Source organism: Ambystoma mexicanum, chromosome 9 (assembly GCF_040938575.1).
Source record: "Ambystoma mexicanum isolate Mex_15411 chromosome 9, UKY_AmexF1_1, whole genome shotgun sequence".
Lineage (NCBI taxonomy): Eukaryota > Metazoa > Chordata > Amphibia > Caudata > Ambystomatidae > Ambystoma > Ambystoma mexicanum.
Window position 1 is genome coordinate 33,003,582 of NC_090931.1, and position 26,317 is coordinate 33,029,898.

The 26,317-nt window shown below is 45.0% G+C and overlaps 1 protein-coding gene across 3 annotated transcripts in view; it reads right to left on the reverse strand.

The window, feature by feature from the left end:
* GLB1L2 (galactosidase beta 1 like 2) overlaps window positions 1-26,317 on the reverse strand; it is a 779,452-nt gene that overhangs the window by 102,069 nt on the left and 651,066 nt on the right. For all 3 annotated transcript variants that reach the window (XM_069614109.1, XM_069614108.1, XM_069614110.1), the window contains one exon: window positions 12,153-12,240. In XM_069614109.1, the coding sequence (XP_069470210.1) occupies window positions 12,153-12,240 (88 nt within the window). The remainder of the gene's footprint in view (window positions 1-12,152; window positions 12,241-26,317) is intronic.

Consider the following 26,317-nt stretch of genomic DNA (forward strand, 5'->3'; position numbering starts at 1 on the left):
GGGGGAGCCAGACCCTATTTACACGATTGCAAGGACCGAAAGCCTAAGGAAAGGCTGTCATCAGACAAGAAGAAGAACCTCAAGACGTCTGTTACAATTACCATGGACATATCATCCGAAGATTCAGGTGAGGAGGATTGGGAGGGTGAGCAGAAGCCTGACACCCAGGTGAAGCAATGTCAGCACGGGTCCAGAGGGGATGGCTATCTATGACAGTGCTGGAATCCAAGATGGCAGCAGGCATTCATATAGGTTTAGGCCTACCCCCCTCTTTCAACCAACATGATCCCCTCAAGCACATTGCCCAATCACAGGGACAACCAACACATACTACTCCGAAGTGCAGTTCAGGGGAAGGACACACCAGACGTTAAGAGTTGATCTGCTCAGTCAGTCATTACCCAGGAGAGTTTGAAGATGCAAACCTTCCCGCAGGAGATCCTGGTGTGTGGTAAGGTGAGGGAAGCCTTGACTTTGGAAGGAAGAGATATTAGGAGTGCAGTAAGACATTCTAGTGTGTCAGAGGAAGGAAATATTATTGAGGAGCAGGAGGGAGATTCTGCTTTGAGCGAGCGAGGTAGAGAGCAAACGAGACGGAGAGAGTCAGCACGATACAGCAAGAGACAGGGATATGGCGAGGTAGAGAGCAAACGAGACGGAGAGAGTGAGCACGATACAGCAAGAGAGAGGGATATGGCGAGGTAGAGAGCAAGCGAGACAGAGCGAGTGAGCACGATACAGCAAGAGAGAGGGATATGGCGAGGTAGAGAGCAAGTGGGACGGAGAGAGTGAGTATGATACAGCAAGAGAGAGGGATATGGCGAGGTAGAGAGCAAGTGAGACAGAGAGAGTGAGCATGATACAGCAAGAGAGATGGATATGGCAAGGTAGAGAGCAAGCGAGACGGAGAGAGTGAGCACGATACAGCAAGAGAGAGGGATGTGGCGAGGTAGAGAGCAAGCGAGACGGAGAGAGTGAGTACGATACAGCAAGAGAGAGGGATATGGCAAGGTAGAGAGCAAGCGGGACAGAGAGAGTGAGTATGATACAGCAAGAGAGAGGGATATGGCGAGGTAGAGAACAAGCGAGACATAGAGAGTGAGTACGGTACAGCAAGAGAGAGGGATATGGCGAGGTAGAGAGCAAGCGAGACGGAGAGAGTGAGCACGATACAGCAAGAGAGAGGGATATGGCGAGGTAGAGAGCAAGCGAGATAGAGAGAGCGAGCACGATACAGCAAGAGAGAGGGATATAGCGAGGAACAGAGCAAGCGAGACGGAGAGAGTGAGCACGATACAGCAAGAGAGAGGGATATGGCGAGGTAGAGAGCAAGCGGGACGGAGAGAGTGAGTACAATACAGCAAGAGAGAGGGATATGGTGAGGTAGAGAACAAGCGAGACATAGAGAGTGAGCACGATACAGCAAGAGAGAAGGATATGGTGAGGTAGAGAGCAAGCGAGACAGAGAGAGTGAGCACCATACAGCAAGAGAGAGGGATGTGACGAGGTAGAGAGCAAGCGAGACGGACAAAGTGAGTACGATACAGCAAGAGAGAGGGATATGGCGAGGTAGAGGGCAAGCGAGAAGGAGAGAGTGAGCACGATACAGCAAGAGAGAGGGATATGGCGAGGTAGAGAGCAAGCGGGACGGAGAGAGTGAGTACGATACAGCAAGAGATAAGGATATGGCGAGGTAGAGAACAAGCGAAACATAGAGAGTGACTACGATACAGCAAGAGAGAGGGATATGGCGAGGTAGAGAGCAAGAGAGAGGGAGAGAGTGAGCACGATACAGCAACAGAGAGGGATATGGCGAGGTAGAGAGCAAGCGGGACGGAGAGAGTGAACACGATACAGCAAGAGAGAGCGATGTGGCGAGGTAGAGAACAAGCGAGACATAGAGAGTGAGCACAATACAGCAAGAGAGAGGGATATGGCGAGGTAGAGAGCAAGCGAGACAGAGAAAGTGAGCACGAATACAGCAAGAGAGAGGGATATGGTGAGGTAGAGAGCAAGTGAGACGGAGGGAGTGAGCACGATACAGCAAGAGAGAGGGATATGGCGAGGTAGAGAGCAAGCGGGATGGAGAGAGTGAGTATGATAGAGCAAGAGAGGGATATCACCCCAGAGAGGAGGATACGGTTATTGATCTGAAACAGAAGGAGAGGCATTATGATCTGGGACAGGGGAGAAAAGGGTGATGGTGCTGGTGAGGAAAGAACAAAGACTGTCAGGACGAAGGAGAGAGCCTATGTGGGACAGCGAGGGGAGAAAGTCTGACTTATAGGAGGTAGCTATAACTTTGGCGAGAAAGATTATTGGACAAAAGAAGGAGGGAGATTCCATCATAGAGAAGAAGACATATTTCCTTTTGGTATGAACCGAGGAAAATGTCTTTTGAAGCAGGAAGAAGGAGATTTGTAGGTGGAGCTTTAGGGGGAAGGTCAATGCACGGGACCAAGGTGGGGAAAGGTGGTGTCGAGAGACAAGAATGAAAGAGTTGTCTGGGGAAAGATGAAATGGCTGTACGACGACTATCAACAGGATGAAGAGAAAGGGGCTGCTTGGCAAATAGCTGGACCCTTTAAGGAGGGATAGAGAAGGAAGGACCACCCCTTAGCCAAAGGGAATAGGGATATTCCAGAGGACCCAATTGGTCGAGGGGAATCTGCGGAGGTGGTTGGCGGTACGAAGTGGCGCCAATATGCTGGGGACCAGGGAGAACAGCAAATGGTTACTCAGGACTAGGGGCATGATAGGGAGAAGTGGGTGGAGGAAACCGTGGAGCCACACTTCTCTGCTGAACCCCACCAGAGTGACACTTTCTACAGAAGCACAAGATTTTTGGAAATAATTCTATATTGTTGCTATACCATATTTTTCTATGTTAAACACCTTTTGAGTAAATTGACCTTTTTGAATTGTGTGTTCTCTGCATACATGTTGTTAAAGTATCTGACTCGCACAGAGAATCGGGTTTCCCATATGATTTCATACAGGATGGCACACTAGCATTGCAGGAAGCAGTGGCCCGCGAGGTCCTCGGTGAAGGATTGGCGTCTTGCTGCAGCACGCCATGGCTGTGCATGCCAGCAAAGCTATGCGGCATCCTCTTGCACATGGCTCTGTGTCTTGCTAAGGCGCATGTGTTTCACTAAGGAGTGCAGCTGGGAGCTAGGCCACAGAGGTTGTGGTGCGCAAAGCACAGAGGAGTTTCACTGGGGAAAGTCCACAGGGTTCTATGTTCTCCCAACAAATGTTATGTTTTCAATGGGTTTTTCACAGAAGCTTTTTTTTCTCAAAAAACTCATCAAATGTTTTTTTAAATTTGGACGGGTTTCCCCAATCCACCCCTTCCCTATTGTTATTACGAATATTCCCTCCACCCCAGCCCCTTAAATACCTTCCCTGCGCCTCTCTTTTTTTTTGTGATGGATTTTTTCGATTAAAATGTTTTGGTAAAAAAACATTGAAAATATGTCTTTGTAACAACGTCGTACCATCCACTGGAAACAGCCCTTCCCTCATTGGAGTCCAATTTCAGAGGACAGAAGTAAAACCTCCTTAAGGAAAGGGGCAGTTCGTAGACTAACCTCCTTAAGGAAGGGGTGAGTTCGCAGACTAACCTCCTTAAGGAAAGAGGCAGTTCGTAGACTAACCTCCTTAAGGAAAAGGGGAGTTTGTAGCCTAGGACACACTTTTGAGTAAAGGCGTTTAAGAGATACTCAGCTTTAGCTTCTTAAAGACTTTTCTTAAGTCCAGGAATTTATTCTCATCTCTCTAAAAGATAAGGAGAGGGTTTCTGAAGCAAATTCAGAGGCACCGAAACCAAGTAGTGGAAATGGGCAGGGAATCACAGAGCTGGACCTGTTCCATAGGGGCAGGTGCAAAGGCAGGCCCAGTTAATCCTGGAAGAGACGGGTAGTTGGAGCCGGAGAGGCCAGGAGTAGAGGGAGAGAGGGCAACTAACTCTGTTCTTGCCTCTTTCTCATTGACAGCAGATCTCAGACCCAGGTGGAGAAGGTGAGACTGGGTTTTTTGTTTGATTCAGTTCCCCTCTTCCGTCCGGGTTGTCCTGAGTTGAGCCAGGTTAAGGAGGGCTGGGGGCTGAACGGATTGGAAGGGGCTGGGGGGCTCCAGAGTTCAGCAGTTCCTGCAGAGTTTCAGCAGGAGGGCCGGATAATAAGATGGTAAAAGCAGAGAATGAGAAGAGGGCTGACAAGCGATGGTCCTGAGAGAGGTCTGAAGCATCAGAGTGCAAGCAGGAACACCACAGAGGGTCCAGACTGAAGAAACCCTGGAAGAGCCTTTCCAGGAGACGGTTCTTTCTTTTGTGTTGGGGACGAGGGATGGAATTTGGAGAGCAGGGTTAGTGAACTCTTTGGTTGGCCAGTAGTTGGCACATTGTGTTTTAGCTCAGAGATTTGTTTGGAGGCGTGGACTTTTTAAGCCCAAGGTATGTGTCCAATAGAAATTCCCAAAACTATATGTAATAAGTCCCTAGGGGGACATAGGCGTCTAAGACTAGGTTCCGCCTTATGTCTTGGAATTTACGCAGCTTGAGGTGGTGGACACTGCAAGAATCCCTCACTTTACGCTAATCCTTTCCTGACACTGTATACATTTAGTCATCCATTTTCAGTTGTAGAGACTTCCCGAGTTCCTATAGTTTCTTCCAACCCATACCTTAACAACTGCATGAATAAGACGCCTGTGTTTCAATGCAAGCTGTTGCTGTCAGGTGCGTCCTTTCTCGACCTCACCTGTGAAACGTCTTCAGTTGTCATTCGGAGAGAAGTATTGTGAGGCATTCCGGCTTTGGGCAAGTAAGATTTTTCTCGACAATCCCTCCAGAGTGTGGGCTTCGGCGCAATTCTCAGATGCCTCTACGGTGTGGACGAAGGAGCAAGACTACAAGTTTTCTTGCAGCAGAGGAGCCTCTGGAGGGCCAGACAAAGATTTATAGATGTGGCAGAGTTCATTCCAACGCCTCTGGGAAGGTTAGCCCAGGAATCCTGCAATAGTATCCAAAAGTATTCCATCCTTCCTCATCGTGGGGCGAGGGCAGGAGCCCCCCCAGCACCACCAGCCCAGCAGAGGAACCACGCGCCGAACCGGGAACTCGGACAGGGCCTGCCTGACCCTGTCCCCACACGGCGCCTGACTCGCCCATGCCGGGCGCAGCGCGGCGCGAAACCGAGGCTAAGCCTCAATTTCATCAGCTGGAACCGCCGGCAGGCGGATTACGCCGGCGGCCAGCTCGAAGGCCATTCTAAGGCCTGTTGGGTGCCTGCTAACCCCCCATTCCATCCTTCCTCATCGTGGGGCGAGGGCAGGAGCCCCCCCAGCACCACCAGCCCAGCAGAGGAACCACGCGCCGAACCGGGAACTCGGACAGGGCCTGCCTGACCCTGTCCCCACACGGCGCCTGACTCGCCCATGCCGGGCGCAGCGCGAAACCGAGGCTAAGCCTCAATTTCATCAGCTGGAACCGCCGGCAGGCGGATTACGCCGGCGGCCAGCTCGAAGGCCATTCTAAGGCCTGTTGGGTGCCTGTTCGGAGCTAGGGGCCAGAAACTCTGCCCTTACCAATCCAGAGCCACCATGAGCAGGAGCTCCTTCCATCTACTGCTGGAGCTGCTGACACCAGGTATGTCACGAGTCCCTAGCTACAGCACGAGCGTGCATCTTGAAGGCAACACGCGGCAAATTATTTAGTAATATCCGCACTGCTCCAGCGTTGCCCAGTGCGGCCTTTCCTGCCAGGATCTGCCCCATTAATGCACTCTAAGTGCATCCAGCCCTGAGGTTCACACCATTTAAAGATGGCTGTCCGCCGCATCTTTAGCCCTCCATCCGGCCCCGCTACCCTGCAAACATCGTGATTGGCCCCTCTCCTCTATTGGGAGCCAACCACAAGCCAGCAGGTTCCGAACCGGCCCACCTCGAAGGCACTGTGCACTGTGCCTATCTCTAGCCTCTATACACCACCGAGCATAGGGTTAGATCCCCTGCCCATCTCCTCTGGGGTAACATACGCCCCTTACTGCAACCTTTTTTCAACTGTTCCAGCCAGCAACCTGAACTGTTTCAAGCCTTCACTGAACCCTGTTCTCGCAGTACGGTATAACACAGACTACTGCTCACATTGGGTAGTGCCTTATGGTCGCTGAGAGACCACTATGACCACTTGTGTAGTGTCTTATGGTCGCTTAGAGACTACTGTGACATTGTGTAGTGCCTTATGGTCGCGTAGAGACCACTGTGACCACGTGTGTAGTGCCTTATGGTCGCTTAGAGACTACTGTAACATTGTGTAGTGCCTTATGGCCGCGTAGAGACCACTGTGACCACTTGTGTTGTGCCTTATGGTCGCTTAGAGACTACTGTAACATTGTGTAGTGCCTTATGGTCGCTTAGAGACCACTGTGACAACATTGTGTAGTGCCTTATGGTCGCTTAGAGACTACTGTGACATTGTGTAGTGCCTTATGGTCGCTTAGAGACTACTGTAACATTGTGTAGTGCCTTATGGTCGCTTAGAGACCACTGTGACAACATTGTGTAGTGCCTTATGGTCGCTTAGAGACTACTGTGACATTGTGTAGTGCCTTATGGTCGCTTAGAGACTACTGTGACATTGTGTAAGTGCCTTATGGTCGCTTAGAGACTACTGTGACATTGTGTAATGTCTTATGGTCGCCTAGATTACACTGCGTATTAGTACTGGGTATCAACACTGTGCACTAGCATTTCTCCGATTCTCTGCGCTAGTACCCTCACTGCAGCACCATTGTGTACTAACATTGCGCACTAGCTTCTCTCTGACGATTTTGTGCGTCAGTTCCCTCTAAACTCAGAAATGATAACCTGGACCTTCCTCATTATGTTCCCATTCTGCCTGGTCCCCCATGACACCCCTTGTACAGGGTCACACTTTCGCTTACACCCCAAAGGCCTCAGCAGACTAGCCTGCCCCAGACATTATCCCATACCCTGCCCCACCCCCTTCCTACCCAACATCAACCCCTTCCAGCCTACCTCCTCCATTGACTCTCATCGCATAGCAGACACCCCCAGCCCCCAAGAAGCATCACAAACTACTCCCATCGGCCAACCCACTATCACGAACCTCACTACCAGCAGATCCTATCCCTGCTCAGGATTATCGAGATTCACCCGACTTAGATCCAGAACACACACACCCGCATCCTTCCCCAATCTAGGCAACAAACAAAACATAACCTTCACCAAATCTGCCCCTCACTGCACACGCCCTACACTTCCGACAGACCAGATATCACACGGCCTGATCGCACCCTCCCCCCGCACCCACATCAAAAAATCATGCATCACCACCGAAACCATTAAAGGTGCACTCATCAATGCGAGATCTGTAGTCGCCCATGCCTTAGACATTGCCGACATTATTACCGTTAATGATCTCGACTTCATAGCTATTACAGAGACCTGGCTCCACCCAGCATCTGGCCCCTCTCTATCACTTGCTATACCCAATGACTATACCATCTACCGTGCAGACAGACAAACAGCTAAAGGTGGTGGAGTAGCCGTTATTGCAAAAAGTTCCATCAACATTAGACACATACAAAACCAATCACTGACATCAGCGGAATTACTCACCCTCAAACTATCCACTACGCACACAAGCACTATCACCATCCACCTCATCTACAGACCGCCAGGCCCCATACTATCCTTTAATGACGACATAGCCCTTCTACTCTCTAACAATATCAAACCTAACTCTCGACTACTCATCCTAGGAGACTTTAATCTAGGTCTCAATGATGAGAAAGATGACAAAGCTCACACTATCGCCAACACTATTTCAGAATTAGGACTCACCCACCATATCGCACAACCCACACATAACAAAGGCCGCATCCTTGACTGGATAGCTGACCTCAATTGCAACACTACCATCCTCTCCAACACTCCATGCGCCTGGACCGATCACCACCTTATTACCTTCACCATCAACAAAGGCACTCAAACACCGGGGCCCTCCTCCAATGCCCCACCCACACTCACAAGAAACAACAAAAATATCACAATAGAGAAACTCCTCCCGCTACTCCAACCCATCATCGACTTCTCACCCACCATGACCAACCCTACTGAATTAGTAGATTTATACAACACAACTATCCTTAAGGCCATAAATACCATAGCACCACTCAAGCTTCGGAAAGCCAAACCACGAGCACACCTCAATTCCTGGTTCACCCCCAAACTAAAAACACTCCGCAAAGCCAAAAGACAAGCTGAATTAGCATGGAAACAGTCACCATCCACTATTAATAAGACATCCTACGCACTAGCATCGAACATCTATAAATCAGCCATCATCCAGTCTAAAAAAAACATGTACAATGAAAGAATCAGCAACGCCAAATCTAATACCAAAGAGCTCTTCAATATCCTGAGAGAACTCGAATCACCCTCCCCCATTCCAGACACTTGCAACAAAGACATCCACTGGTGCACGAACATCCAGGAAGCACTCCTAGGCAAAATTGCCACGCTACAAGCCAAAATCCTGACAAAGAAAGAAAGCCTCACCCTCTCCGATAACATCACCCCCTCTACACACACCCACACCACCCCCCAAAATGATGACAATAACCTCTTTGAGTTTTCCACCATAACCATTAAAGAGGTTGAAGAAATAATCTACTCTCTTAAACCGTCCAAATGCCAAGGCGACACTTGCCCAGCCCCTATCATTAAAGATGCTGCCAAACAACTTGCTCCCTTCATCACCTCCCTCATCAACGCATCTTTCACCTCCAACATAGTGCCCAACAACCTCAAGGACTCCTGGGTTCTTCCTTTACTTAAGAAGCCCACCCTTGACCCTAATGTCCCCACCAACTACAGACCCATAACGACTGTACCCTTCCTACTAAAAATCCTCGACAGAGCTGCCTATCTCCAGATACAGAACCACCTCGAGAAAAATAACTTACTAGGACTCAGACAATCAGGATTCCGCCCCAAACACGGCACTGAGACCGCCCTGATTGACCTTAAGACACAGATGGACAACATTAAAGACAATGGTAAACTAGCCCTCCTTCTCCTCCTTGACTTATCGGCCGCCTTCGACCTGGTCAACCACGACATCCTCTGCAAACATCTATCCTCAGCAGCCAAATTTTCAGATAACGCCAACGCATGGATCCATTCCTTCCTTAACAACAGATCCATGAGAGTCTTCGCACCCACAGCCTCTGCCATCCCAGCCCCAGTCACTTGCGGTGTCCCCCAGGGCTCCTGCGTCTCCCCCACTCTATACAATGTATTCACGAAACCCCTCTTTGACATACTGGACCGCTTGGGTGTCATCTACACCAACTACGCAGATGACACCCAAATACTGATCCCTTTAACAGGCGACTACTCCACCGACCTCACTGCTCTCAACAACATTTATTCCATTATCCAAGAATGGATGGCCAAGCATGGCCTATGCCTTAATGACGACAAGACCGAGCTTCTTCTCCTAGGTTCCCAACCCAGACTTAATAAACTCGACAAACTCTATCAAGCATTCACTATAGATGGCAATAACATCACCGTCTCTAACAGCGTCAAAACCCTAGGAATCTACCTCGACTCCTCCCTCACACTGACAAGACAGATCAATTCCATCTCATCAGCCACTGCTTACACTTGTAAACTTATCAATGCCAGCAGACCTTACCTCTCACCATCCAACTGCATCACCTTAGCCAGAGCGCTAGTCCTTTCCAAAGTTGACTACTGCAATGCGCTATACTTGGGAACCAGTCAGAAAAACATCAACAAACTACAAGTCATACAAAACAACGCCTTGCGAGCAGCCCTGAACATACCCAAACAAGAACACATCTCGGACGCCAGACGCACCTGCCATTGGCTATCCATACCACAAAGAATTGAATATAAAACCATCTCACTCACACACAAATGCCTAGCTAACCAAGCACCCAGATACCTATCCGACAACCTCAAGCACCACACCCCAGCGCGCCCTACCAGATCAGCTCAAACACACTGCTTAAATATCCCAAGATTTAAGCTCCAAAAAGCAGGTGGCTCCAGCTTCCCCGTGCTTGCCTCCAAACTTTGGAATTCACTTCCACTCGAGCTGAGATCAGAACCATCCTTTCACAGATTTAGACACAACACCAAAACTTGGCTTCTATCCAAAGAAACTGCCTAGCCCTACCGCACTAGCATGCACCAAGACTGTAAATTTGTAAATATGTAATCGATTTGTACATTTCTGCTGCATTATTCTTGTTGTATTCATTATTCTTGTTGTATTCATCGCAAGCGCCTGGATGCCCTAGGGCCAGGCGGCGCTATACAAATAATAAACTAAACTAAACTAAACTAGTAACAGGGAGACCAAGGAACGGTCTCCCGTGTAACCCCAGAAGGATGTGCTTCCTAAAACGGGTAAACCGCTTGCTGTACTCACCTGTGTACCCCCCTTCACTTGAAGAGGAGGCTTGGTCAGCCACCCACCGAAAGCAGGCAATTTGCTGTAAACGTTCACTCTTAGTCTAATGGGTGCCGGGGGGTGGGGTATATTTTTAATCAAACCATTCCTAGGGAAATAGGTGTGCAAGAAAATGTGATAATGTACGAATGAAAAAACTGCAGGGACAACATGAAATGGAAAACTAGGGGTGCCAGATAACTTGCTTTCGCTATAGGCAGAATGGGGCTTTGTGATCTGTCAACATTCAGACACACACAGGATGAATGAGGGACACAGGCTTGTAAAGAAACCTTCCAGAGCAAAGACCCATGTTACATCAACAGGCCAGTGACAACCTAAGAGCCAATACATCGCGCCTAGATCAGGGATCTGCAACTCCCATCAGCCCTATCCGGCATAGTCAGGATGGGGGATCATCTGCAGATCCCTGGCCTGTGTGGTCCTTCCCATCTGGCGATCCAGCCACTCTGAGCCACTTAAGGTGTACATCCAACATGAATCTGTTCCTTATGGGGCAGTCAGCTTAGCTCCACAGACCCTCCATACATGCGTAGGCCTGGCTATGGCTTGGTCAGTATATAAACACGAGGTCTTCAATGAGTTTTAGAGTACTCATCGACAATGTGCTTGTTGTTCATCTTTTCCCGCGGTTCTATTGTCCACTCATACTTGTTTGTCATACTTTTATGTGGTATTAGGATAGTTTAGTTGGTCTACACAACTATGTGTATCTTATCGTTCATAATTGAGCAATTGTTCTATTTTGGGATATGCTTTCGCATCATGACCTGAAATATTCATGAGGCAATAGAACACCATGTTACTGCACCATTTACGTAAAAATGCATTACGACAACTTAAAAGAAAAGACTGAACGGGAATCTGCTCATTTCATGAACACTATCTTTGTCCTACATGTGTAATAATCAGTGATCTACTAACATTGTTGCATAACATGCAATGAAACGAGGTAATCCACTTAGTTTCCAAAGCAATTTGTCCCTTCATTTACTCTTCAGCCGAGGATGCAGTTAGGCTTAACAAGCATTTCTTATTATTCACCCTAAAAATTCTGCATGCAGTCTTTGTGCGAATCCACCTACAGAGTTCATTCCTAATACAGGTTGACTGTATAAGTAACCCCAAGAACAACTTATTTAAGAGAGCAAACTTCAATTCGGAAACACTTTTGTGCTTCATATGGCCAAGGTGGTCAGAAAGGTGGAATCAGCAATGGCCTCTTTTTCGTTAAGCAAAGTGCCTGTGCTTCTGTTAAGTATGAGTAAAAAAGATATACAAACATCAGGTCTGGTTTTAAAATGGATACCACCACCTCTTGCGGCTGGGTGAGTTGAGCTTACACTCCCTTGGTAATGGCTGCATGCCATTTTCCCATAGAATACTAGATGCAGTAATTCTGCAACACTGAGGCTAACAGTAAAGTCCAGCATGACTCCCCTGTGTAAACTCCCCATAAGAGACTAACGGTGTGGTTCCCAGCATGCATCTCTGACCTGCATTCTTCTCTCATTTCTATCAGCAGGAGCCAGCACCTGAAGACTTTTAGGATATCAGAATGAAGAGTCCTGCCAGGGGACATCTCAGAGTCTTTACTAAAACAACCAAATGCACCAACCTTTTTATGAAAGTCATGTTCATGTCCAGGCTGTAAATCTTGAAGGTCCTCAAAGGATTTTCCCGTAAAACCACATCCCCCACAATACCTGCAATAGAAACTAGTATTTAAAATAAGCTTTCTGAGGAATCCCAGACCAGATTGCACATTCACATATAAATATCATTCTTGATCACTCTGACATAAGCTATGCTCAGGCCAAGTTGCTTCAAATTGCTTCAGGATTTTTAATAAACGCCATCACCACTTGAGCGCCAGAAATGTCCACACCCTATGTGAGGGGGCTCTGTGAGGCCTCTGGGAAATCCTGCTGCCTACTCCCATCAGGACTTGAGGGGAATAGACCATCATCAGATCTAATCATATAAGGTACACAAGTTCTGGGTCTGTTGAGAAATTCAGAGAAAGTCACTCTTCTCGCTCATTGGTCCCCCTAGATGCCCAACTGGCAAATCCCGTAGTTAGAACTGAAACCAACGGTCATGTCCTTTCTTTAGGAAGCAGGAATGTTGGAGATACTCACACTTGAAATTCAGATCTAGGTCATTGCCTAGGAGAGACTTTCACTAAAGATTCAGCTTCAGGTACAGCGTAGGACCTATACCTGACGTTCAGCTCCAAGTAGGCCCTAAGATAGACCTTTGCCAGACGTTCAAGTTGATGTAGGACCTACAAAAGAGGTAAACCAGACGTTCAACTTCAGGTAGGCCACAGGATAGACCTATACCCAATGTTCAACTTCAGGTAGGGTCTAGGTTAGACATATAGCCTACATTCAACTTCAGTTAGGCCATAGGATAGACTATACCCAATGTTCAACCTTAGGTAGGCCCTATGATAGACCTATACCTGATCTTCAGGCAGGCACTAGGATAGACTATACCCAATGTTCAACTTCAGGCAGGCGTTAGGATGGACCTATACCCGATGCTCAACTTCAGGTAGGCCATTGGATAGACTATACCATTGTTCTACTTCATATAGGCTATATGATAAACCTATACCTGACGTTCAACTTCAGGTAAACCATAGACCATAGGATAGACTATACCCAATGTTCAACTTCAGGTAGGCCCTGGGATAGACCTATACCTGACGTTCAACTTCAGGTAGGCCTTAGGATCGACCTATACCCAACGTTCAACTTCAGGTAGGCCATATGATAGACTATATCCAATGTTCAACTTCAGGTGCCCTGGGATAGACCTTTATCGGTTCCATGTGATATAATCGCGTCAAAAATTGCTGTGGTAACAAAATATCGCGACAAAAATTCCGCTGTTTTTGCGTCGCAGTCCATGTAAAACATGCAGGGGACACCCCCGCAGCTCCCGCTCCCCTTAAATGGTATAATGGGTCACACTTTTACCGGGTCAAACGGCAGCATTTTTGCCGCGATATTTATTTACCGTGACATTTTTGCCGCAATTATATTACCTGATACCCCTTTATCTGACGTTCAACTTCAGGTAGGCCCTAGGACCAATCTACACCCAACGTTCAACTTCAGGTAGGCCATAGGATAGACTATATCCAATGTTCATGTCATGAGGGGTGCTAACCTCACAGACTGCCCTCCTACAATATTAATAACTTGCCAAATTGTATTATATATTAGAGTAATGATACAGAGTCATGTAAAGGTTTGCGAAAGTAAGTTACTGTATTTTAGTACAAATCTGATAGGCAAATCAAATAGGCAATATTATTAAATTCATACAATATAGGTTTCATAAACTTATAAGCAAATTATTCTATTTCAAGAACAATTGTTTGCAGAGGTGCTATGTCACGCCAACATGTGTTTCAACCTGACTAGGCCGTCTTCAGGGCGTAACGGTAGTCTTAATTGATACAACCAGCATTTTTTCATTTATTAACAATTCCTATTGCAGGAAGGCACGGGGAAGAAACAAACACAGCGAGACGGGGAAAAAAAGGGAATAAAGGAAAACAGAATAAAAAGATGTTAATAAAATGTGTACAAAAGCCACTCAATATCTTTACAAGCACCGCAACATTCCAACATTATTAGTGCACATTCCCTGCACAGGGCTTAGTTTTTGGGTCATGAGATCAGTTCATTATGATTCATCACAATTTCGAAAGTTATTTATGTTGAAAGTTTGTTATGCTAATGCCTTGTGCTGATTTTTTGCAAATAAGTCAATTTGGCACATTCATATGTGTGAGATTAAGTTAAGGTCAAAGTGAGAGCCAAAGTGAATTCCTCCCTTAACGAAGCTTATCACACATGCGGGCAAATTACCAAGCATTAGGCCCTTCGTTAAGATACTTACTAAGCTTATCACACATGCGGGCAAATTACCAAGCATTAGGCCATTCGTTAAGCTACTTACTAAGCTTATCACACATGCGGGCAAATTACCAAGCATTAGGCCATTCGTTAAGCTACTTACTAAACTTATCACACATGCGGGCAAATTACCAAGCATTAGGCCATTCGTTAAGCTACTTACTAAACTTATCACACATGCGGGCAAATTACCAAGCATTAGGCCATTCGTTAAGCTACTTACTAAACTTATCACACATGCAGGCAAAAATAATCTCAGTAGCCAACATATAAGATTACCATTAGCCGTTCACTGGCAGGAACATCATCAAATGGATAATGCCAAAGATATCAGATACATCGGACTACAGCAGATCCAACCACATCCGAGAGGTGGAGACAGAGAGTTGAAGCTACGCCAACAGGAAGCTAAAATGATTTGCAAACTTCGATGTCTGTCACTTGGCCTCAACAAGGAACATGAGCTGAATGTTTTTTTATAGTCTGTATGGTTTTTGTTTAATGACGTATCTGGAACTATTAGATCAAATAAGCTACAAAACAGAAAGTACAGCTACACACAGTGATTCGCTCAACGTATCAACTTATAGCTACAAACCCATACAGAATTGAAGTCAAAATGTCATAAATGATTTATCATACCCCACGGGTATTTTAGACTCTGATTTGATCAGATGCTATCTGGCTATATTAATCATAACATGTAATTGCGTGACTGAAATCAATATAATTCAAATGTAATACCACCAGTCAGCTTTTTAAGTCTGGAGCAAGTTGACACATGCAAGCAAATTCAGGCTGTATAATTTAGCAAAGATTGTGATATAAACAAGAAGCGTCATCAGGCTAACACATACCGGAAATGTGATTGACACAGGCTTCTCTTTAGCATTGTGTAATATTAAAAGCAGGAAACCAGAACCGCTCCCATTTCCTGTATATTCGGGTTATCTAGCAACCCTGGAAACGTGAATCAACACCAGACCAGGAAGTAAGCGTTGGACCGCCATATATAAGTACAGATACACGTGTGTTTCACACATTACATATTTCTAAATTACCCCAACACAACTACCTCAAAAATACATTCTTAAAGTAGTGTATGGATAGCAATCGCAACACTTGTGATGCCAAAATCTCTTATTACTTTGCGCATCCGGGTCACGTGACCAGACATGTGACCGGAACAGAACCAGTTGGAACTACTTGATACCATGGTTACGCATCGTTTCTGCCGATGCACCAGAAACTGCCCGACGGCGTCTGACATCAGTCCCTGTATCATAGACCTGCCGGTAAGCCTTACATATATAGTCAATACATGACTACCAATCATTACCTTCTGTAAACTATGAATATAGACCAGTAAGATTCAAGATTCAAATGTACTTGTCACAAATGCGCATATACATCTTTTTTAGATTACGGCAATACCATTTGTCAAGATTCGTAGTACTGCCCAAAGATGGCGGAATTTATATAATAAGGATACAATCCATTTCTCAGGTAAAAACGCCAATTTATTTGTGAAACAAGTATTTAATTCAATAATGTCAATACACACAGTGAGCTCACTGCCATACACCGTTATGTTGTTTCTCCATAGTTAACGGAAAAGTAATCTGATAATGCCGTACAGGCTCAGAAAAATTCAGACTAAATCAAGGAGCGGGATTACCCAATTGCATCGGAAAACACATTTATGATAACCATCCTCATTCACCAGTGGGTCATATTTATGCCCACCGTATATTTAAGGTACAGATTCCTAACTTACTATTGAGCAATTCTAAATACATACAAATGTATACGTAAACGTTACTAGGGACCGTAATGTTAAAGTGTTATGTTGCCACTAGGTCTAAGTAGCTTAACGAATGTCCTAATGCTTGGTAATTTGCCCGCATGTGTGATAAGCTTAGTAAGTAGCTTAACGAATGGCTTAATGCTTGGTAATTTGCCCGCATGTGTGATAAGCTTAGTAAGTAGCTTAACAAATGGCCTAATGCTTGGTAATTTGCCCGCATGTGTGATAAGCTTAGTAAGTAGCTTAACGAATGGCCTAATGCTTGGTAATTTGCCTGCATGTGTGATAAGCTTAGTAAGTAGCTTAACGAATGGCCTAATGCTTGGTAATTTGCCTGCATGTGTGGTAAGCTTAGTAAGTAGCTTAACGAATGGCCTAATGCTTGGTAATTTGCCTGCATGTGTGATAAGTTTAGTAAGTAGCTTAACGAATGGCCTAATGCTTGGTAATTTGCCCGCATGTGTGATAAGCTTAGTAAGTAGCTTAACGAATGGCCTAATGCTTGGTGATTTGCCTGCATGTGTGATAAGCTTAGTAAGTAGCTTAACGAATGGCCTAATGCTTGGTAATTTGCCTGCATGTGTGATAAGCTTCGTTAAGGGAGGAATTCAATTTGGCTCTCACTTTGACCTTAACTTAATCTCAGACGTATGAATGTGCCAAATTGACTTATTTGCAAAAAATCAGCACAAGGCATTAGCATAACAAACTTTCAACATAAATAACTTTCAAAATTGTGATGAATCGTAATGAACTGATCTCATGACCCAAAAACTAAGCCCTGTGCAGGGAATGTGTACTAATAATGTTGAAATGTTGCGGTGCTTGTAAAGATATTGAGTGGCTTTTCTTCACATTTTATTAACATCTTTTTATTCTGTTTTCCTTTATTCCCTTTTTTTCCCCGTCTCGCTGTGTTTGTTTCTTCCCCGTGCCTTCCTGCAATAGGAATTGTTAATAAATGAAAAAATACTGGTTGTATCAATTAAGACTACCGTTACGCCCTGAAGACGGCCTAGTCAGGTTGAAACACGTGTTGGCGTGACATAGCACCTCTGCAAACAATTGTTCTTGAAATAGAATAATTTGCTTATAAGTTTATGAAACCTATATTGTATGAATTTAATACTATTGCCTATTTGATTTGCCTATCAGATTTGTACTAAAATACAGTAACTTACTTTCACACACCTTTACATGACTCTGTATCATTACTCTAATATATAATACAATTTGGCAAGTTATTAATATTGCAGGAGCGCAGTCTGTGAGGTTAGCACCCCTCATGACAAGTTCTCTATATAGGTGATAGTGGAAAATCACCAGTCCAACCAGACGGCTGCAGCCACGCATATATTCAACTTACTAAGAAGGGAATTTATCACTCTAGTGGTGCGCATCCACAATCTTCCCAGGGCCACATTTCCACAGACCTCAGTATTCCTATATCCAATGTTCAACTTCAGGTGGCTCTAGAATAGACCTATACCTAACGTTCAACTTCAAGTAGGCACTAGGATAGGCTATACCCAAAGTTCAACTTCAGGTAGGCCCTAGGATAGACCTATACCGGATGTTCAACTTCAGGTAGGCCCTAGGATGTGCCTATACCCGACGTTCAACTTCAGGTAGGCCATAGGATAGACTATACCCAATGTTCAACTTCAGGTATTCTAGGATAGACCCTTATAGAAAGTTCAACTTCCGGAAGGGCCTAGGATAGACATATACCCAACGTTCAACCTCAGGTAGGCCCTAGGATGGACACATACCAGGCAGTCAACTTCAGGTAGGCCATAGGATAGGCCTATACGCGACGTTAAACATTAGGTATTCCCTAGGATAGAACCACATCTGACTTTCATTTCTAGGACAGACTACCCATTGAAAAGTTAAGGCATTGAAAAGTGTTTTTTTCCGTCAAGTTCGCTGAAATTGGAGGACCATTACGAATTCTGTATATCAGACTGTTCTCTGCCATTTGAAGGTTCTCGGAGCGACTTATTCTAAGTTTCCTTCAGTTTAAAAGCTGTTACATCTGAAGATAGGACATGTGTGGTCTTGAGCTCTAAAGTCATATGTCAAATAAAAGGTACCACTGCGTATAACAAAGATCAGTCAACATAAACGCTACAGTACTTGGCCCCAAGAAATTCATGAAAAAAATTAAACAAGGAATAAGTTACTTACCTGTAACTCCTGTTCTCCAGCATTGCCATCTTTCATATATTCACATGCTTTTAATATTCCCCATCGTCAGGTTGGGAATCTTCGGTAATATGGAGCAGTTTAAACTTAAACTGAAACTTTCAGTCACTTTTGTGCTCCAGTACAGTCATTTTTGGGGTCATACTGCTCACAGCCAATAGCAACATCTCCCTTAGCCCCTCCCCTGTCGGCCATTTGGCAAGTGCACGTGAGTGGCAGTAGGAGCTAAAAAGAAGAGCCAGAGTGGTAGGTGCGAGGGTCGCATGTGAATCTATGAAAGATACCAATGCTGGAGAACAGGAGTTACAAGTAAGTTATTCCTTCTCCAGCATTGGATCTTTCATAGATGTACATGCTGTAAATAGATTACAAAGCAGTATTAATAAACAATACCTATGGGCGGAGGCAAGCTCCAAGCACAATGTACCACTGCAGACTTACGAACCTCAAGCAAAAAGGTTCCCCAGCTCTGACTAGCCAACCTTAGATTCTTCCACCAAATCCCTGTCGACACAGTAGAATTTGGTGAATGTGCGTGCAGCGATCTCCAGGTAGCTGCACGGCAGATGTCAGGCAGCGGGATCCGGGAGAGGAAGGCAGTGGTAGCAGCCAACAGTCTGGTGGAGTGAGTCCGGGGCCTGCCCGGTAGAGGCCTGCCAGCCCGTTGATGGCAGAAGAAAATGCATGCTGCAATCCACCTTGATTTGGAAGATTTATACGCCTTCCAGGTCCACTTGGGCCAAACAACACAAATAAAGGGTCAGTGAGACAGAATGACTCAGCACATGCAACACGTCCAAAGAATGCAATGCCCATTCAGCCAGAGACAATGGTGTGCTGAAAAACACTGGCAAGACCACTAGTTCATTAAGATGGAAAGTGGATGGTACCTTAGGCATAAATCTTGGTTTGATGCCTAGTGTGACCTTTTCCTTGTGGAATGTCAAATAAGGCGGTTTGCAAGAAAATGCCTGCATTTCACCCACTCGTATGGCTGATGTTATGGCCACTAAGAAGTCGGTCTTCCTATAAAAGATGCTTGCTGGATGCACTGTGCAGGGGTTCAAAGGGAGGTTTCATGAGCCTTGACAGGAGCATATTCAATTCCCACACATGTGTTGAGCGTTGGATAGGTGGGAAAGACCTGAGCAACCCATGCAAGAACTCATTCACCAGCCGGTGGGACCAAAGGGATGGAACACCTGCGATTGCTTGTACATGGAAATCGCAGTTACGTGCACCTTGATCGACAAGTGCGCCAGAACCGCTTGAGCCAGGGATAGCAGATAAGGAAAAATGTCCTGTGGCCGGACGGCATGAGGCTGCAACTTATGACACCTGCACCACACCTGAAAGCGTCTCTATTTACTCCTGTAACATTCTAAGGAGGACAGTGCTCTAGAATGAGCCAGAACCTCCTGGCAGTCTTGTGGAAGAGACAAGGACTCGCACTCTGAGAATACAGGAGCCAAGCTGTCAGATTGAGTGAGGCCCGGTTGTGGTGCAGCACTGCATCCTGGTTCCTGGACAGGAGAGCCTGGTGTGGATTCAACTTGAGAGGAGCAGCTGACGAGAGGGAAAGGAGGTCAGAGTACTAAAACTGCCTCAGATACGCAGGAGCCACTAATATTAGCCTTTGAGTAATTCTGCTCACTGCGCGCTAATCGTTGAAGTTCTGAAAAATGTGGACTTTCGCTTTCTCCCGGTACTGTAAGTTATACCTAAGCCGTACTCTAAATTCATGGATTTGGTTGAGTACCCGAGTATGGCGCTGGTCCCTCCAAATAGTAGTTAAGCTAGTTAGCATGTATTATATCGATGAGGCATCAACAATAAGTGTACAAAGGTGCCTTTATTGCATATAATGCCCTTCTGTTGACACATGTTTCAACCTAACTCTGGTCTTTTTCAAAACAGAGCGCTAATCCTGATATATTACAATAAGCCAAACATAAATAACAATGCACAGTGAAATTGCGTGATACACAAATGGTAACGCATAAGGACCAATTGCATAAATAAAATTACCAGAATTCAAAAACAGTAAATAAAATTATTATAGGAAATGCACAATGGCGAACATAAAATAAATAAGTCAAAGGGATAGATAGGGTTGGCAAGGGGAGGATTATGAGGAAGAGAAGAGAGAGACATTCTCCATGAGTAACTATAGCCCCTTCGGTAATCAAAAGAAAATTGCACTGTGAGTCTAATGTTCAAGTAATCAATGTTAGTTATATAGCTTGCATGCACACTGGGTATGCTATGCCACTATGGGCAAATACCCAGAACATGAGTGATTAAGAGTATGCAGTGTTAGCTGGACTCATTCAACTTGCATGCCTCAATATATGCATCGTGTTTATCAGGCTCTGTACCACAGGGGCACTCAACTGTAATATCCTGCCACTCAGTAAGAGTGTTAACTTGATGTGTACATATTTAAGGGGTACAAATTCCCATGGTCCTGAAAAAAGAGTACATATATCTGGAATATGTCCAAACATGTGCGTATCGTATATCAAATAAAAAGATACAGGAAAGGCAACAGAGGAGTGACAACAAAACATAATTGGGTATTCCTCTGTCTATAGTCCAATTTTCGAGGAATAAACCAACAAAATATGTTCGGTTCCAGTTACCTCCTATTGCAAGTAATACAACGCAGGAGAGAGAAGGAGAGGAAAGAGAGGGGGAAACAAGCAGAATAAATCCGAATTCCCAAGAAGATCAAACATGAAGAATGATGAGAGCGAGCACTCGAGAACAAATGAGGACCTCCAGATAAATAACCTTTTCATCAATCTCTCTGATAAAAGGCTGACCAGGAACAAAATCTCAGTACTCAATCGTGGATTGTCATTTGTCCCATCATGTCATACTGACTTCACAAACTTACAAGCGGATCTATTCAAGTTCACCAGAAAATGTAAACTTAAAATGTTTTTTGCCACCCAAACTCCTCAAACACCTCAAACTCATGTATAAGCAATTGCGGCAACCCCTAGCAAATTCACTATTCATGACAAAGAGAACAATCATTTACTAACATTAGATGAGCAAGAAGACATAGATATTGGAAAAACCATGCAAGATCTAAAGATCAGATCCAGAACTCAGGAAATGTAGGATTTGAGGCCAAGGTCAAAATTCATACCACCTGTCGCAATGGACAATGTAATAGAGACTTTTCAACAGGCCATCACCAAAGATATTTACAAAGCCATTGACAAACAAAACAGAGATCTATCCACGGGGGAACCTATCTAACGTGGAGTATCAGCCCAGGAATAATTTGGCAAATGATAGAAATCGTGATAAAAGAAGCAGACAAAGGTGGCAACATAGAACTAAGAAGAATTCACAAATCATCCTCTCGGGAGACATTAATTTAGGTTTACATGACTCCAATGACCAGAAAGCATTCACTCTTAAGAATACAATGACTGAACAAGGACTTATCACCGTATGTCCGAACCCACTCACAACAAGGGTAGCATCCTACATTGCATAGAACCTTAATTGCAATATCGACAGCCTCTCCAATACTCCCTGTATTTGGACTGACCATCACCTCATTTTACTTAATATCAATGAAGCTAGATCACCTATTCCACATACTATGGCGCCAGCCACAATGACCAAGAATAAACGCAATCTAACACTAGATAAACTTATCCCGTTAATTGAACCTATTACTAACCCCACCATAACTATTTCTGACCCCACAACGCTGGCCTACCTGTACAATGACACTAACCTTAAGGCCATCAACACGCTGGCACCCATGAAACTTGGCAAATCAAAACCTTGTGCCCATCTCAAAACCTGGTACACTCCTCACCTTAAGGAGCTTAGGAAAGTTAAAAGATCCTCTGAGGCATCATGGAAGAGCACTCCTTCGGAGCTAAATAAGGCTAATTTCGCTGCAGCTACCTTCAACTATAAAATAGCTATAATGCAAGCAAAAAAAGACAACGATAATGCCCGTATCTCGAAAGCAGAGTGCAATACCAAGGAACTCTTTATCATCCTGAAAGAATTAGAAACCCCGGCCCCACTCTTGCATCAAGGACACCCAATGGTGCACCAATTTTCAGAATGTACTCCAAGACAAAATGACCATGCTCCAAAATAAAATAGCACCTAAAAAATCTCTTATCTCCAACGCCAACCCTAGCCAGAACTGACACCCTGTGACTAATAATACTCAGACCCAATTCAACTTTTCACCTTTATCATGAAACTCAAACCATCTAAATGTCAGGGAGATGCATGCCTTGCTCCTCCTATTAAGGAAGCAGCCAAGGAATTAGCCCCTTTCATTACATCAGTTATCAACGCTTCGTTCAAATCCAGCACAGTACCTAACAATTTAAAAGATGCCTGGGTACTCCCTCTGTTAAAAAAAAAATGTCTCTGGACCCTAACAAGCCAGCCAACTATAGACCTATTACGACAGTCCCATTTCTGTTAAAGATACTGGACAGAGCTGCTTATCTGCAGATACAGCAATACTTTGAATCTAACAACTTACTAGGTCTAAGACAATCAGGATTCAGACCCAGACATGGAACTGAAACTGCTCTCATTTACCTTAAGCCTCAAATCCAAACGCTGAAAGATAAAGGCAAACTAGCCCTGCTTCTTTTACTGGACCTCTGTTAGGCAGAATCATATGCAGTATCCTTTGGGAACACCATACACAATTAAGACTACAAGTGACAGTACACATTCACCTTTGCTAGAAGCCTGTACTACACAGTAAAAGTGGCAGCGATGGCTGAGCAGCCAGACTTATCTCAAGAGTAAAGTGAGCAGTATCAGAAGTTACACAAAGGACAGCAATTACTATAGTTCAAACAAACACTGACTCAAGGCTTCTGAGTAAAAGAATATACATTTATTTACACATCAGTTGTAAAACAGTTCTTTGTTCGGATGATCTTAGCTCTCTGGCAGGTTTGTATGGGATGATTTTAGTTTTCAGGTATGCAGGGGCTTTGCCAAAAATACATCTATGCATGAGCGTGAGGGACTTAAATTGGACTTTCTCTTCAATTTTTAGCCAGTGAAGTTCTTTCCTGATGTGCTGATTCCTGGTTTTTTGCTTAATGATTCTCACTGCATTGTTTTGCAGAACTTTGTAGCTGTGGTAGCAATTTTTGTTAGAACCTAGGATTAGGGCGTTGCCATAGTCTAGGCGAGATAAGATGGTAGCGCTTGCGACCGTGGCGCTGTTTTCCTCGGATAAGTAGGGTCTTATGGCTTTTAGTAAGCGGAGGTGGTATGAGCACGTTTTTTTAACGTAAAGGGCTTGGGTGTCTGATCTTAGGGCTGCTTCTAGCATCATCCCCAGGGTTTTAACCTTGTTTAGGACCTTAATTTGGGTATTTTTGATGCTGAAGGTGTTGTATGCAGGATGGAGCTTAGATCTGACTAGATTGGAGCCAAAGACCATAAGCTCTGTTTTGTTGCCGTTTAGGCACATCCAATTTTGGTCCATCCATTGCTCTACCGCTTTGTAAACTAGGCTTAGCTTTTTGTTGTCCTTTTGATGGTCTCCACTTAGTTCGATTACCAGCTGAGTGTCATCAGCATAATTGGTAAAGAACGTGTTGATGTTATCGAGGACTATACAGAGAAACCTGAGGTATAGGTTAAACAGGAGTGGGGACATGATTTCCCCAATGAACTCTAGATGTTCTGTAGGAAGGGCATGATCCAGTTTATTGCTTCATATGAGCAGTTTGCTGTTTTTTTAGAGCTGTCTTGAGTAGGTTGTGATCTAATAGGTCGAAGGCAGCACTCAGGTCCAAGAGTACGAGCAATCCGGCTTTCCCCTGATCAATGATGTTGAGCATCTTGGTCTGTAGATCCAGCATAGCTGTTTCTGTGCTATGCGCTGGTCGAAAACCAGACTGTTGGTGGTGAAGGAGGTCTGAGCTTTCTATGTGTTCTTGGAGCTGTGTGGTGGCAATCTTATCCATGATTTTAAGTATAAAGTTGCAGTTGGTTATGGATATTAGATTGTTTGGGTCCTTTTGGTCTAGATTAGGTTTTTTAACAAGTGAAGTGACTGTTACCCTTTTTATACTTTTAGGCACACTTTGATTACGGAAAGATGTGTTTATCACTTTAGTTAGGGCTGGTGCAAAGATATCAGGGTGGTCTAAGATGATGCTGGCCGGGAGTATATTTTTGGCGCAAGTGGTGGGTGTTCACATGATGAATTCTGGACAAGTCAAGCTCAAAATGAAGTGTGAGCAAAATGGCACTCCAGCAATTTAAAAGGGAGAGAAAGACAAGGTCAATCTAGAAAAGGCTTCCTACAATGAGGATTCAATAGGCCTGGGCAGATGTTAATGGTTCAGAGTCTTTGCAGAGGATCACACAGTTCAGAGTAGTTCGCGGTTAAGTCTTTGCCAAGAGTTCGAAACGAAGTTGGTCAGAAGAAAAATTACTTAAAAGAGTAGAGAAGGACAAGCCCTCGGATTGGCGAAAGATTTCAAACACTTTTACCGCGGTCGGACGGAACGAACAACCGGGATTGAACAGTACCTTAAATGAAGAAGAAGGCTGTAGCTCAGGCAGAAGTTCCTGGCAGATCCTGCAGGCTCACGGTTCCTGAAGAGACTGTCGCACTGACACAAAGTAGGAAGACTGGAGGGTCCTGCACTACCCAGTGAAGAAACCAGCAGCAGAGCAAATCAACGAATAAAAGGTGCGCTCCTTAAAACCCCAACAGGGTCTGAGCCTCCTGGCTATCCGGTTTACTGCAGCGATGCACAGCAAATTCGACCAGGGGAGGGGGGCCTTGCTTGGTGTTTGGCAAACTGGTTGGTCCCATCAGCTCAAGGGAAGACGATTCGTTGCAGATCTTCTCTGTTGTCGAAGTTTGGAGATTTGGACCCGCAGCAGGGCTTCACTGGGAAGTTCAGTCGTGGTAGTGGTCCTTTTCTTTCAGCTTCTCTTTGGTTCTGTCGATCCTGTGGCGACTCTGCCTTCCTAGTGCCAGAGACATGCTTTTTATGCAGTTTTCCCCCATTAACCCAGCCTGGCTGTCAATCACACAGCAGGGTGGCTGTCCTGGCGGGACAGTCACCACAGCCAATCATACAGAGTGCGACATGGGTTTCCAAGGAGACCTTGCGCAGGGAGTCTCAAACCCCTCTGTCACATCCTGTCCCCCTCAGACATTCAGGTGCCTAAGGAGGGCTTCTGTGCAGAAGCCTGCCAAAGGACGGCGAAAAAGGAACCAAACCTGGTTTGGCAAGCAGAGTAAAACACGCGAAAGACCTTTGCAAAAAGAAATGGCGAATAAACCCAGCCGGAACCAAATAAAAGTAAATGCGGTCCAGCGGATTTAAGTTCGAGGCTACTAACCTAGCCTAAAACAGTACCAAGGCTATTTACATAGACCGCTGTAGGAAAAATACGGTAGATACTACTGCCACCAGCCAAATCTTAAAGAAAGGGGAACGATATAATGTTCCATGAGAGACAGACGAAAAGGGATAACTATTAACCCTTTACAGTACTCTATGTAAGATAGGTTGTACTGGGCCTTTGAATTTAAAATGACTAATAAAGTCAATGGCAACTTTACATGTTCTGGGAGACAGTAGTCAGTCCCAGAATATGGAGTTTTTAGAGTGGGAAATCTGAAAAAGACAACCCTGTGTCAATGCAGTAAAGGTGCTGTGTAACACACAGTAAAACGATGATGCCTATGGAGTAGGTGAAGCTCCACAGTCTATGAAAACAAAAAGGTTAAACAAACACAGCAAAACACATGTAAGAGTGGGGAGAAAAGGCTCACACTCTTACCAG